The sequence below is a fragment of the Gopherus evgoodei genome, chromosome 11 (genome assembly GCF_007399415.2).
Source record: "Gopherus evgoodei ecotype Sinaloan lineage chromosome 11, rGopEvg1_v1.p, whole genome shotgun sequence".
Classification (NCBI taxonomy): Eukaryota; Metazoa; Chordata; order Testudines; family Testudinidae; genus Gopherus; species Gopherus evgoodei.
In genome coordinates, this window is record NC_044332.1 from 35830335 (window position 1) to 35843312 (window position 12978).

Here is a 12978-nt window from a genome sequence, read left to right on the forward strand (position 1 = left end):
CACCATCATTCTTCACCTATGACACAGGAGACTATAGTTAGGAACAGCTGCATGAATAAAGACTATGAGACTATGATCAGATCACTATGTGATAAAATTCCATTAAACCAGGAGGCTGAAATCATGTAGGCATTTGGAGGAAAAGTTCTTTCAGCTATTTCACATTGCATTGTGCAGTAAATGGGTGAAGAACTGAGATAAGGTTAGATTTCTCTGCTTCTGAATATTCAGAGCTGTATACGGCCCTCAATGAGAGCATGCAGCTGCTGATGTCAGTAGTAGTTGTTTGCATGCATCGATGGGGAGCAGTGTATGGTCCTGAGTTTGAGCTGGTTTTCCACCAAGCCTGAGAGAGAAGAGTGACAGCAGCTGCAGACCTTTGACACATGAACCATCTTATGTGAAACATGATCTCATTTCACATACCCATAGTGCTATGAAGAAAGCCTCTGTCCTTATAAATGATTAGTAGTGTATAGGTATAATCTCTGAAAGTAAACCAAATAAACTTCTAGTCATCTATATGTCAGTCCTGGGACTTTCCTCCAAATTAGATTTCAAATGAAGATTTTGTATTTATTAACATGGTGCTTTACCATTAGGAGGGATGAACAGCTTAACTAATTGGAGATCACACACTGATAGAATTCCCTTCCTTTCTCTCAGACTGAGTCAATGCCATCTGTCTGTGCATTGCTGATATCATGTGCTAGCTGAGAATTTTATCCTCTTAGATTAAATGCAAATGAAAAATATGTCCCTTGGTGGATTAACATTAGCAAGTAATAATAATAATGTATGAGTAGCCACTGTGCTTACAGTAACTACAAAACAGGCATTCATTACTCTTTGGATTTTGAATATATGTCTGACTGACTCTTAAATACACACAAACTCACACATGTTAAATACTAAATTGAGGACCTGATCCTGAGCCCACTGATACTACACAAGTGAATAAAGTTACTCTCCAGTATGTGTTTGTAGGAACAGATCAGGCCCTAGATCATTAAGACGTATAAAATTCATTTACCAATCTACTTTGTATCACTTGGTTAAGATAAAACTCACTTTAGAACAGTTTATTTCATACAGACATAGTGTACAAGATCTTGTAAAAGCAAAAGTCTTTCATCTGTAAGGGCATATAAAGTTTGGGGTGGGAGGATCCCCTATTTTAAAAAAGCATTTAAATTCTTTTATGTTCTTCCATTTTAGATTTTTTTGTATTAATTATACATTGTTAGAATTTTTTATTTCAAAATTAAATTTTAGTTCTAATAATGTCTTTTATAAGGTACCATAAATATATTTCAAGCAGTCTTAATAGAATTATAATAGCCATCATAAGTAGAAATGGTTCACTCACATGTCTCTTGTGGTCTGTCTCTTAAAAACTTTTTTTTAAAGTTGTTTGTTTAGTAAATATGCAAAAAAGACCTTTTAGTAGTTATAAATAAATTGGAGAACTATATAAGATTCAAGGAAAAATAACTCTGAACCAATAAAAAATATTAGTGGAATTCAACAAAATATTCAATGTGCTAATCTCACTGAATATATAGGGCAAGTTGCTATATAGGGAAACAAACAGGATTGTAGAAAGCCCCAAATATATTTTATAACAAAGCATTTTAAAATGAACCCCAAAGCAATACTGATAACAAAGTAAACATAAATATATGAATAAAACCATAACAGGCCTATACAACTATATCCATGGTAATGAGCACTGTTTACAAATAAACAATTGATATGCATGATTTTTGTGCATATGTAAATCATATTAACAAAAGAATAATTGTTTCTGGTTGAACCAAAACTGAATATTTTTTGTTTTTCCTCACTTAAACAAAAATGTTTTGCATAGAACAAAGCCTTTTGTTTGGGTTTAAATGAATTTTTTTTTCATTTTGTTTTGTTTTTCAGGTGTGTTTTATCCTTTAAAAATAAACAAATCTAGCTAAGTTTCAAAATGAAACACTGCTTTAAAACAAAGTCAAAATGTGTCATTTAGAAAATGTTGAAATGAACCCTTTCAACTATTTCAATTCCCCCACCCCTCGTTTTGTATTTGGCTAAAACTATTTGCCGAATTCTCAGATTGTTTTGGTCACCTCAAAACTGCATTTTTTTGGCAAATAAACTGTGGGTCTGAAAAAATTCACCAAAGCTCCAGCACTAACACAACATTAAGCCTCAATCCTGCAAAGAGTTATGAACATCTTTACACACTGTTAGTCCCATTGAAGACAATCAAACTACTCACTGTGTATAAAATTAAGCACATGTGTAGCTCTTCGTAGGATCAAGGCCTTAAATGTTACCTTTCTGATTATACAGCTAATGCACTGCATACAACTGCAGTAATATTCTGATTATGTAACTTGTTTTTCTAGAATGAACTTTATACAAAAAATTATTCTTATTAGGGAACCTGCTGCCTGGAGAAAGTATCCCCAAACAAATGGATTAAGTGGTTGTTCCACATTTATTAAAGTACCTTTCCTGTTAACTAATTTTTGTCTCTCCCATGAGTGGTTGCTGAAGACTAGTTCATAGTATAATGATCATGTCATATCTTTAAAACACTAACGTGATACAAACAAAATCAAATTTTGTAGGGAAAAGTCACAATGGGTGAAATTCATCCAAGCCTCGGTAGACTATTTATCCAGGAACTAAGAAGAATTGTACAGTATGAAACTCATGTCCCTCAACACATGGGCAGGTCATGGGATTTACAGCACCTCCATGGCCACCACTTCAGCCTATGAATTGGAATATCAGACAAAATTCCTCTGCATACCTCATATGGGTGAAATTCTGGCCTTGTTGAAGTCAATGGAAGTTTTAGGGCCAGGATTTAACCCTAAGCAAGTATCCACTGGCTCCTACCCTGACCAAACCATCCTTTTCTCTGCTAGCTGACTCATAGACTCCTTCAACATTCAGAAGGTGCAAAGTATCCCTTATGCAATTGTTCTCCTCATGCCTTCCATGCCCACAGGGCTTAAGTGGTAAGTAGAGCTTTATGCTGGCCTTAGGCAGTTAAGCAAATTTTTCGCATTAGAAGAATGCTTATATTACAGGTATATTTTCAAGGATTTATATGTAATATTGTTAAAGATTCATTCAGCAAGATTTTTCCATTACTGAAAAGAAACATTGACTTACAGTTTTACGTGCTGAGCAATGGAGGGCACAAAAATTCCTTTATGGTCTATAGTGTTTTTAAACCCCAGGAGAAGCTCTGAATGTTCCTGTTGTAGTTTGTTGAATGGCTGCTAAGACAAACAATCTTAAAATGTGCTCTGGTGTTTCTTATTGAAAAATATGCTAATTTTCTTACAGCTCAGAGAGTCCTTTAAAGATCTGAAAAAGAAATTCAACAACCTGAAATTTAACTATACCAAGAAAACAGAAAAAGCTCGAAATCTGAAAGTTCTTAAGATACAGATTCAGCAAGTTGAAATGTATGCTGAAAAAATGCAGGTAATAACATTAGAAGTTATGGGCTCGATGTAGATGTTACTGGGTGAAATGGTTTGTCTACTGTTAAGAAGGAGGTTGGACTATGTGATTTTGGCCTTCCAATTTATGAATAACAACACCAGTTTCTGACATTTATACTGGTGTAAATAGAGAGTTACTCCTATTTCTTCAAATCAGTGGAATCACTCCAGATTTGCACTGATGTTACTGACATCAGATTCTTGACCTGTATGTTGAAATTAATACTGTAGACATTAACAGAATATGCTTTTAAAAATATAACTTGTTTTTAGTCAAAATGAGAAGCTAAAATTCTTCCTTTGTCCTTTTTCTAGATACCATGTAGATCTTTCTATTCAAGGGTAAATAATAAGAGCCTATCTTTTATGGCTAGGAAGATCTATTTCTTTTAAAGTTAAAAAGTTGGAAATGTTTAACTCAATTTACCTTATAGAGATGTGTGCTTTTTCCATTGACTGCAATAGGAGTTGTCCATGCCTATCTAAGGGTAGAGTCTTCTGTCTTTGCTATTGAAAATGTATAGTGTTCTTAACTGTAGTTTTTAGACAACAGGCTATGAAGGGAGGTTTACAAATTTTCCCTACTGTTCAATTTCTAAAAACATCCATGACCTTTCTGTCATAATTATTAACAAGAGTTCACCTTTCAAAATAGATTCTGAGAAAGAAGATGGATAATTTAGAGAGGAAAGTTACTGGCTGTGTAATAAATCATTCTGATGGTAAAGCTGGTGTCCTCTTGGAGTCAGTCAACGAGTTACAGAAACAGCTGAGCGAATTTGGCAGAGTTGTGGAGGATTACAAGCAAAATTTGGATCGTATTGAGCATCTGCAGCAGATGATGGAAGAGGTATTAATAAAACCTGAAATCCACTCTGTAGCTCTGATAAGGGGCCAGTATGGGGCCTGCAAGGGGAGGGAAAAGCATATTCCTCTGTAGTTAGACTTTGTGGCCATTAATCCTCTTGGATCCATAAGTCCCTGCACTGCCTTTGTGAAGAGGCCTTGGAATTTTTGGGGGGGATATGTTTAATTAACCCACCTTCACTTCTGGGGCTGCAACACAGACTTTTGTAGCTGCTGTTCCAAGCAACAAACTGGATTTACAGCTTCAGTTCCATACATCCTACCCTGAGCTCCTTGAACATTTGATCTGCATACAGTAGGGTTATTTCTTTGTGATACTATTTCCCACCATCTCCAGGTAATTGGAGATGTAGCACTGTTCTGACTGATTCTCCCCAGCTCGGAGGGACAGATCTCTCTATATCCTAATCAGAGAGAGCATGGAGAGGTTACTCAAGGTTGTGATATTGCTCATATGCAATTGTCCCTCTTGTAATATGTCGATGCCACTGTCAAGGTTCCTTCCCCACTTTGAACTTTAGGGTACAGATGTGGGGGACCTGCATGAGAAGCTCTAAGCTCAATTACCAGCTTAGATCTAGTCTGGCTGCCACCATTCACAAGCACTCCCTTCCTTGAGTAGCCTTGAGAAACTTCACCAATTTCCTGGTGAACACAGATCCAAACCCCTTGGATCTTAAAACAAGGAGGAATTAACCATCCCCCCCCTTTCTCCCACCAACTCCTGGTGGATCCAGATCCAACCCCCTTGGATCTAAAAACAAGGAAAAATCAATCAAGTATTAAGAAAAAGCCTTTTAATTAGAGAAAAGAAAGGTAAAAGAAAACCCTCTGGGAGAGATTAGCGTACCAGCTACTCTCACAGACAACAGATTCCAAACACGGAGGATGTTTCCCTGGGCAAAAATCTAATACACACAAGAATACCCAATTTGATAATTCCCTTAATTTGCGCCAAGACAAGTACAAAAGAAAATAAACATAAACCTATTTATTCCTGTCTAAAACTTACTACTCTGATAAGAGGCTGGTTCCTTGATCTTTTTCACTCCGGCTGAAACTGAAAACTAAACAAAGGAAAAAACCCTTCTTCCTTTTGAAACATCTTGTTCCCCCATTGGTTTCTCTGGTCAGGTGTCAGCTAGGCTAGGTGAACTTCTTAACCCTTTACAGGTAAAAGAGGCATTAACCCTTAACTATCTGTTTGACAGCCACAGAATCAGGATGGAATTAAAGCATAGGCACAGAGACTGCTCTAGCTATAGGCAAGGTAGGCAGCAGCAACGACAGCAGATTTCTGGGCAGCTGCAATCCCATGTGCCAAGTTGTAATGCCATGTGCTCAAATTTCACCCCATCATCCATCCATCATGACAGAGGGGCAGTCAAGCCAAATTCAAGTGTTGTGTAGGGCAGCAGAGTGCCTTGAGTGGCCTCTGCATGAGCACTATAAATCCATTCCTAGAACCAGCTCCTGGAGTCACAAAATCAGAACTCAGCCTTCATTTAAAAAAAAAAACAACTGCTTGTAGGCATTATGGATGCAAAGAAAAAGTTGAAATTGTGACCTGTTTGTAACTGATGCCTGTCTAAGTTTGCAGAGAGCCTGAAACATTAGTTCCAAAGCTCTGAACTGCTTCATTTGTCTTAACTCTGAAACTTGCTGGCAAGAAGAGAAGGGGCCGTGCTTCCTGTAGAGGGCCACGACACAGGTGTGGGGCCATTGAGGAGTCCCTGTGGGTTGTGCTTTGGGCCCTGGATTGATTTAGTTTGGCCATTAATGTATTGGTTGGTTTGTTTCATGTGTATAGCCTTTGAGCAGCAACTGCAACCTAAGAAAAATATTTTAGTTAGAGCAAAACAGACTTCACTGGTGATATGTTTAGCATCTAAAAAGAGCTGCACCACAGCTGAAAATCAGAATTTTCCCAAGATCTAACTCCTGAACATTCAGATAAACAGAATTAGTAAGACCATCTCCAGTAGCATTGTCCAATGACTTCCAGTAGTATTACATCTGTCACTTAATAAATTGACTTGTCTTGTTCTGATGGAAAATAGTAAATTGTCAGAGCGTCCTACATATCTTAGTTTCGTTAATGCTATTTGTCCACTCCCTCCATATAAGAACAAAGTTTCCATCAATAAGTTATAATTACAGTGACTCGGACTATTCTGGAACATACATTTGATTGTTTTCCACAGTGTGTTCCAGTGCACAACAAAAAGTGACGCATGTTCCACAAATCAATACATTACTTTTGCCTGCCAGTCACTGTGAACTGTCTGTGTGGTTTGTAAAGCTGCAAAATTAAATCAAGTTTAAAAATTCAAATCTGTAGTGGTTAAAACAGACTTCTTTAAATTGCTAAATCAGCTAAATATATGATTTCCTCCCCTCCACCTGCCCCTGGAAAGCTCAAATCCACAATAGCATTTCATTTACCACCCTTCTGGAGAATTCTAAAATTGCACTCTAATATAGCTAAAATAGGCTCCATAATGTAGTGCTGAACGTTTTTTAAAGACAAATTTCTAGCAGCATTTTACTCTTCTGTTCATCAAGCACATTCCTATCATCATGGTCATTTATTTTTTGCAATAAAGCTGTTTCAGTTCTTCATTCTAATCTAAATGCATGACTGATAACTTTCCTTCATGACAGATCAAAATGTTAATCCTTGGCAAAACAATTTCCTCACTGTCAATAAATATTCCCACAATCTAGTTCATTCCTGAGGAGGTGAACAATTTGGCAGCAATTGTGCAATTATATTTGTTTAGTTCCCCACTCCTTGGAAAGAGCTGGGATTTCCCAATGCTAAGCTTTAAAGAATGATTTCATTCTGAAAAAGTGTTTTGTAATTATTCTGTTTTACTGAACTGTAAAAATAGCACCACCTCACTGAACAGATTTTTGACTCGTGTATGCGGAGTCATCAGTTCTGATCTTAATGACCAAAAAAGTTCGTGAACGTTATGCCTGCTAGCCTTGCAGAGCTAACATAGCTAAGATCCTGTTCCACTTTGTGCATTATCACTCTAAATTGTTCACTGAGGATGTGCTCTAAAGCCCACTGAGCTCAATAGAAAGACCTTCAATGATTTCTGAGGGCATTAGATCAAGTTGTAATTTCCAGTGAGTTAAATCTGTGCAACCTCACAGAAGACATTGAGTTTCACAGATGTAACTGAAGTCATAGTTTGAAGTCCATTGCGTTATAACAGGTGTAACTGAGGGTTTGATTTATCCTGCAGAATTTCTACTGATGCATAAGAGTACAGACTTGATTCCCAGCCCAAACTGAGGTTCAAAAGGTAGTAACTATAAAGGAAATAATTTTGCTTGTAAAGAGAGTGCATTTGTATGGAGACCAATGCAACTTAACAGAAAATTCATCAACTCTTGATTGTAGGAATAATATTGTAAATGAGTTATCATTCATCAAGTTATGCTGTCACCACAGATTTTCTGAACATTATTTGTGTCACTTCTCATCTTTCCTGATGTTATTCAAAGACACACAAGATTAGGACAAACCTGCTGCACCAAAAGCTCTTATTGTCAATATTTGTTTCATTTTTATAACGCCTTGTTGTATCCATTTCTTAAATGCTATGTTTTTTTCCTCTCCAATACATGCCAGTGTCAGTTTTGGTATGAAGAAGCAAGTGCTACAGTCGTTAGAGTTGGGAAGTATTCTGCAGAGTGTAAAACCAGGGAAGCAGTGGCAATTCTCTACAAGCAATTCAATAAGTTTATCAAACCTATGGTGCCTCAACAAGAGGAAAGAATTCAGCAGATTACTGACCTCGCTAAACACTTATATGGTAATGACTCCCTTAAGCTGCCTAGTGATGTGCTGTTGACCAAATGCAAATTGAACAGTTTGGGACAGGAGAAAGCAAGGGCTTGTTTAATTCCTACATTTATTTCTTTAAAAAAAAAATCCCATGAGGTTAAAATCAAATGCTGTTTTAAGGTATTGACCGGGCAGCTGTTTCTAGAAGTATCCAATTATCTAGAAGCCACTACTGCTGCTGTTCTGAAAGGAACGAAGTATAAATTCTCTCTCTCTCTCTCAGGTGTGCATGGGCCAGTGGCCCACATGAGCCCCTTCCATTCAACCCTTTACTCAAGCAATTTCCCTTCTTTTCCTTCCCTACTTAACCCAAAGGAGAGGGAGAGCCTTAAAGTAGCCATAACTGCTGTTCTTCACACTGGCTAGAGAAAGCCCTCCACCTTTAAGGTTGTGGGGAGCACAATGTTCTGAGGCTGAGAAATAGAGATGTTGCAGAACTAAGGGTTAAAAAACATAAATCAGAATTTAAGTTCTGGAAAGTTCATTGGCCATTTGCTTTTCCATCTGCACTCTGAGTTACCCTGAAATCTTAATTAAATCTCCAAGTTTTTATGAGATTAGAATTAAGACTTTATGGTTAACTGTGTTTTGTAACTGGAAAATCTATGAAGTTGAAGTATTTTATAGCTATAGATCTTGGAGCTGAATGAATATTTTACATTAACACTCTTTATAACTAGGCGTATTTGATTATTGCATTATGTATGTCATGTACATAGCTGTACGCAGTGTTGGTATAGTCATGTCCATCCCAAAATATTGGAGATATAGGCTTGACTTTCACTAACAGAAGTTGGTCCAGTAAAAGATATTACCTCACCCACCTTGTCTCTCTAATGTAGTAGCTGGCTGATTGCTCTGTAGATGTTACAGTGACAGAAGGGAAGATTGTGTTTTAAGCGCAGGCCTGGAAGTCAGAAGATCTGGATTCTCTTCCTGTTATCTCCCAATGACTTTCTAGTTACTTGATCTATCAGGCTTCAACTGGAGGGAACTGTAGATGCCCTTCAGAAAATCTGGCTAATACAGAATGCAGCTGCCCTCTGCTTAATGTGGTGGGCTAGATAGAACATACCACACCTGTGCTCAGTTATTTGCATAACTGATGACACTTGATTAAGTGCCCATGAAAAGTCCATGAAAGCTCAAGAAATTTATAACCATTTTTGGTAGTCACAGAACTGAGGGCCACATTTTTCAGTATACAGATTGGGTATACATACCACTTTATGCAAATAAAACCTGTATTTGCTTGGCGGCATGTAGAAGTGCAGGTTGTGCAAATGGCTGCACACACAAGAACTGAGTGCACACAATCAGGAGGTCCCTGAAAATTAGGTCCTGAGTTCCTTATAAATTCAATGCATTAACTACACCCCAATTTGTCAGAAAATATCTTTAGTGTAGTAGCTCCTAGAAGGCTGTGGAACCTAACTGCACAATTGGCCAACATATCCAGAAGAAAAGGACAGCCCAAGGTACAAGCCCTGAACCCAACAAAATAAACACTGGGGCAGGAAAAAGGGGTCTGATGATGTCATTCATTTAGCCAGTCCTTGCTTAGTTAAGCCACCTAATCATCTGCCATGTAGCCTGTGGGTTAGTGTTAAAGCTCTATGACTAGAGGAGCTCATGCCGTGTCACTCGCTGCTGGGAAAAGAGGCATCCTCAGTCCTGGGCTGCTTAGTGAAAACTGATAAGCCAAATGGTAAGATTACAATTTTAATATGTACTTAGGTACCCAGTAACTTAAACATATTTCAGAGTTGAAAATTATGTGTGGAGGGGGCCAGCAGCCACTGTCTATCTGCCGTGCTCACCATTTTAACCCTAACTACTGTAGAATAGGGTGTGGAAGACAGATTCTTCTTGACACCAATCAACTAGAAATGCTGCTGGGGGTTCCTTCACATTCTGTACACCCTTACATTGGGAAAGGCCTCCTCATCCCCTTAACTGTTTTTTTCCCCCTTTACAGGGAGGTCACCATAATTTTTGGACTGAAAACTCCCTTTTAAGTTTTCCCTGGCTGAATAAAAGAGCTGTTAGCCCTAGAGAGACTTATAGGGTCCACTTTCCCTTTAAAATCATTTGTCAGCTGGTCAGTGACATTGTTTAGTCAGGGAGGAACTGACCCAAAAGACTTGGATAGATTGTGAGGGCCTGTAACCATAAAGCTCCAAGTTAGGAGGGATTTCACCCTATACTGTACAAATAATGGAACAAAACAGAAACTACAGAAAAGTGCAATTATTTGTCTGATATAATATTGTATTGGTTTCATTGTTGTGCCGTTTGTTTCTGACTGTAGGTTTTGAAGAAGGAAAGAAATATATTGAGAGAACAATAAAAAGACATAAAGAAGTTCTTGATTCTATTGATGAATTATGTATCTCTTTAAGAGAACTTGAAGAACAGATTGTGGTAATTTCATTTTATTTAGCGAATATATCATGATACTTTTAAAATAGCTTATATAATGCCAGTATTTTAATAAGTGTTTTGTGTTAAGAAACTATAGTGAGACAATTTGAGGGAGACTGTGTACTTCTTAATGACACAGATTTTTACAGCAAAACGGGCTCTCTTACCGGTTATTCTTCCATTACAGCACAGACATAATGCTGTGTCTAATAACTAGTCTTCCTGACCTTTTAAACTCTCCTTGTACTCCCTTCTCACTGCCATTAGAGCCCTAAAGCAACCTTTTGAGGAGGAAATTGACAGTTCAAGTACTTCTTCTCCTGTTTCCACTTCCTTTGATGTCACAAGACTTAGGTGCCTTACTTCTGGGAATGTCAAACAGCCAGTCTTGACTTCTTTCCACCACCAGCCCCCATCCCTCACCAAAAATTACTGTCAAATTGTGTTAAAAGGAGTAATTTCAGTTTAGAAAACAGAATCATAAAATAAACGCTAAAGCAGAATAATAGTATTTCTAACCTAACACTGATAAACATACTTATTTATGCATAACTATTTAGTTACAATATATTGATGAAGCAGGAATTATGGAATTGCAGTAGCCACTCCATAGTTAAGAATGAAGCTGGATTCCTATTATAAGCTCAATTCTCCCCCCCCCCCATGAAACTAAACCCTCAAAAATTGCACATTCTAAATTATATCTCATGGTAAAAATTTTCTTGGAAGTCTGGAGACGTTTGAAGCTAAGGTGCTTAAAACATTTCCCTGTTGTTGACTTTTTGAACAATTTCTTAACTTTTTTAATCTCATACCTTTGCTTCCAGATTTGTTTTGCTTTGTTGGCCTTGCTGAAGAGCCTTTTTAATTCCCCCTTAATTTCCCAACTGATCCTGGCCCCCTGAATTAAAAATATACATCATATAAATGTGTTTATGATGAGGTATCACCTCGGGCTGATCATCACTACATAGAGATTGACACTGCTGAAATCAATGCAGCAGAAGTCAATTTAGCAGGTCTAGTGAAGACCTGCTCAATCAATGGCAGAGAGTTCTCCGTCAACCGTTGTACTCCAGCTCTCCAAGAAGATTAAGGTAAGTCAACGGGAGATGCAGTGCAGTGAAGACACTGCGGTAAGTCAACCTAAGCTACGTTATTCACGTAGCTGGAGTAGAGTAAATTAGGTTGACTTACCCAGTAGTGAAGACAAGCACACTGAGAGGGGATTAACTAGAAATTTGTTAGAGCAGATGTATAAAGAAGAGACATACAAAGTATGAGCAGGGGCCCTGAGGGAAAGAAACATCATTTTCCTTCCCCAGACCCAGACCACAAATTAAGAACAAATGAGAAACTGATATTTTGTCTTTTTTAAATCAGGCTGAAGAAAGCCCCAGCTCTGATTCCTTATAAATGTAGTTAGGTGATAAAATGCTCTGTTCTGTTCAAATGTGCATAGGCAGGAAACTGTCAGGGCATAGAGGATGAAGGGGGAAAATGAGGGTAATGGAAAGAAGTGCAGAAATTAGAGGCATGGACTGACTGGGGACGTAGAAAGGCAGAAGCTTTTATCCATGTAAACGCAAAGCTATTGATCTAGGACTTTAAGTTCTTAGAGATTTAAGAGCCTAATTCTCATTCACACTAACACCTTTTTGACCTGTCAAAGCAGTATAAAGGAATGTACATGAGAATTAGATCTGTCAATGTATATAAAGGGCCGGCGCTTCCATTTAGGCGGCCTAGGCAATTGCCTAGGGCGCCAGGATTATTGGTGGGCGGCAGGCGGTTCCAGTGGAGCTGCCGCAGTCATGCCTGCGGAAGGTCAGCTGCTCCCGCGGCTCCGGTGGACCTCCCGCAGGCACGACTGCGGCAGCTCCACCGGAGCCGTGGGACCAGGGCGTGGGGCTGCGAAATTGCCGTGCGCCTTGGGCGCTAAAACCCCTAGCGCCGGTCCTGTGTATATAAGTCTTCCCCTCCTATAGCCTTCTGCCATGGCCTTGCTAAAGTCTTCAGGACAGGAACCCACTTTAATGGGCCTCATAGGATCTGTCAGAGCAGTTCTTCATTCCTGAAGATTGTATGTGTCAACTCAATTTAAATTGGATCCTTTGAATGAGAAATGGGATTTTGAAATCCTAGCAAATTTTTTTGATTTGTTGCAGCTATTTTTGCAAATTTTAGGGAACAATATTGAGGTTGTGGGGGTGACCCTGAATAGTGAAAGGATTATGTGGCAGTGGGAAACCATCTGGATCCTGTCACCATTCCTTTCCAGATGTTCTGACAGTTGTGCTTTTGAAAGGA

The 12978-nt window shown here is 38.4% G+C and overlaps 1 protein-coding gene across 4 annotated transcripts in view; it reads left to right on the plus strand.

Moving 5' to 3' along the window:
* The window catches only part of CCDC141 (coiled-coil domain containing 141), a 173665-nt gene that overhangs the window by 131005 nt on the left and 29682 nt on the right, over window positions 1-12978 (plus strand). For all 4 annotated transcript variants that reach the window (XM_030580729.1, XM_030580732.1, XM_030580730.1 and 1 more), the window contains 4 exons: window positions 3355-3495; window positions 4171-4365; window positions 8029-8212; window positions 10556-10668. In XM_030580729.1, coding sequence (XP_030436589.1) covers window positions 3355-3495; window positions 4171-4365; window positions 8029-8212; window positions 10556-10668 — 633 coding nt within the window. The remainder of the gene's footprint in view (window positions 1-3354; window positions 3496-4170; window positions 4366-8028; window positions 8213-10555; window positions 10669-12978) is intronic.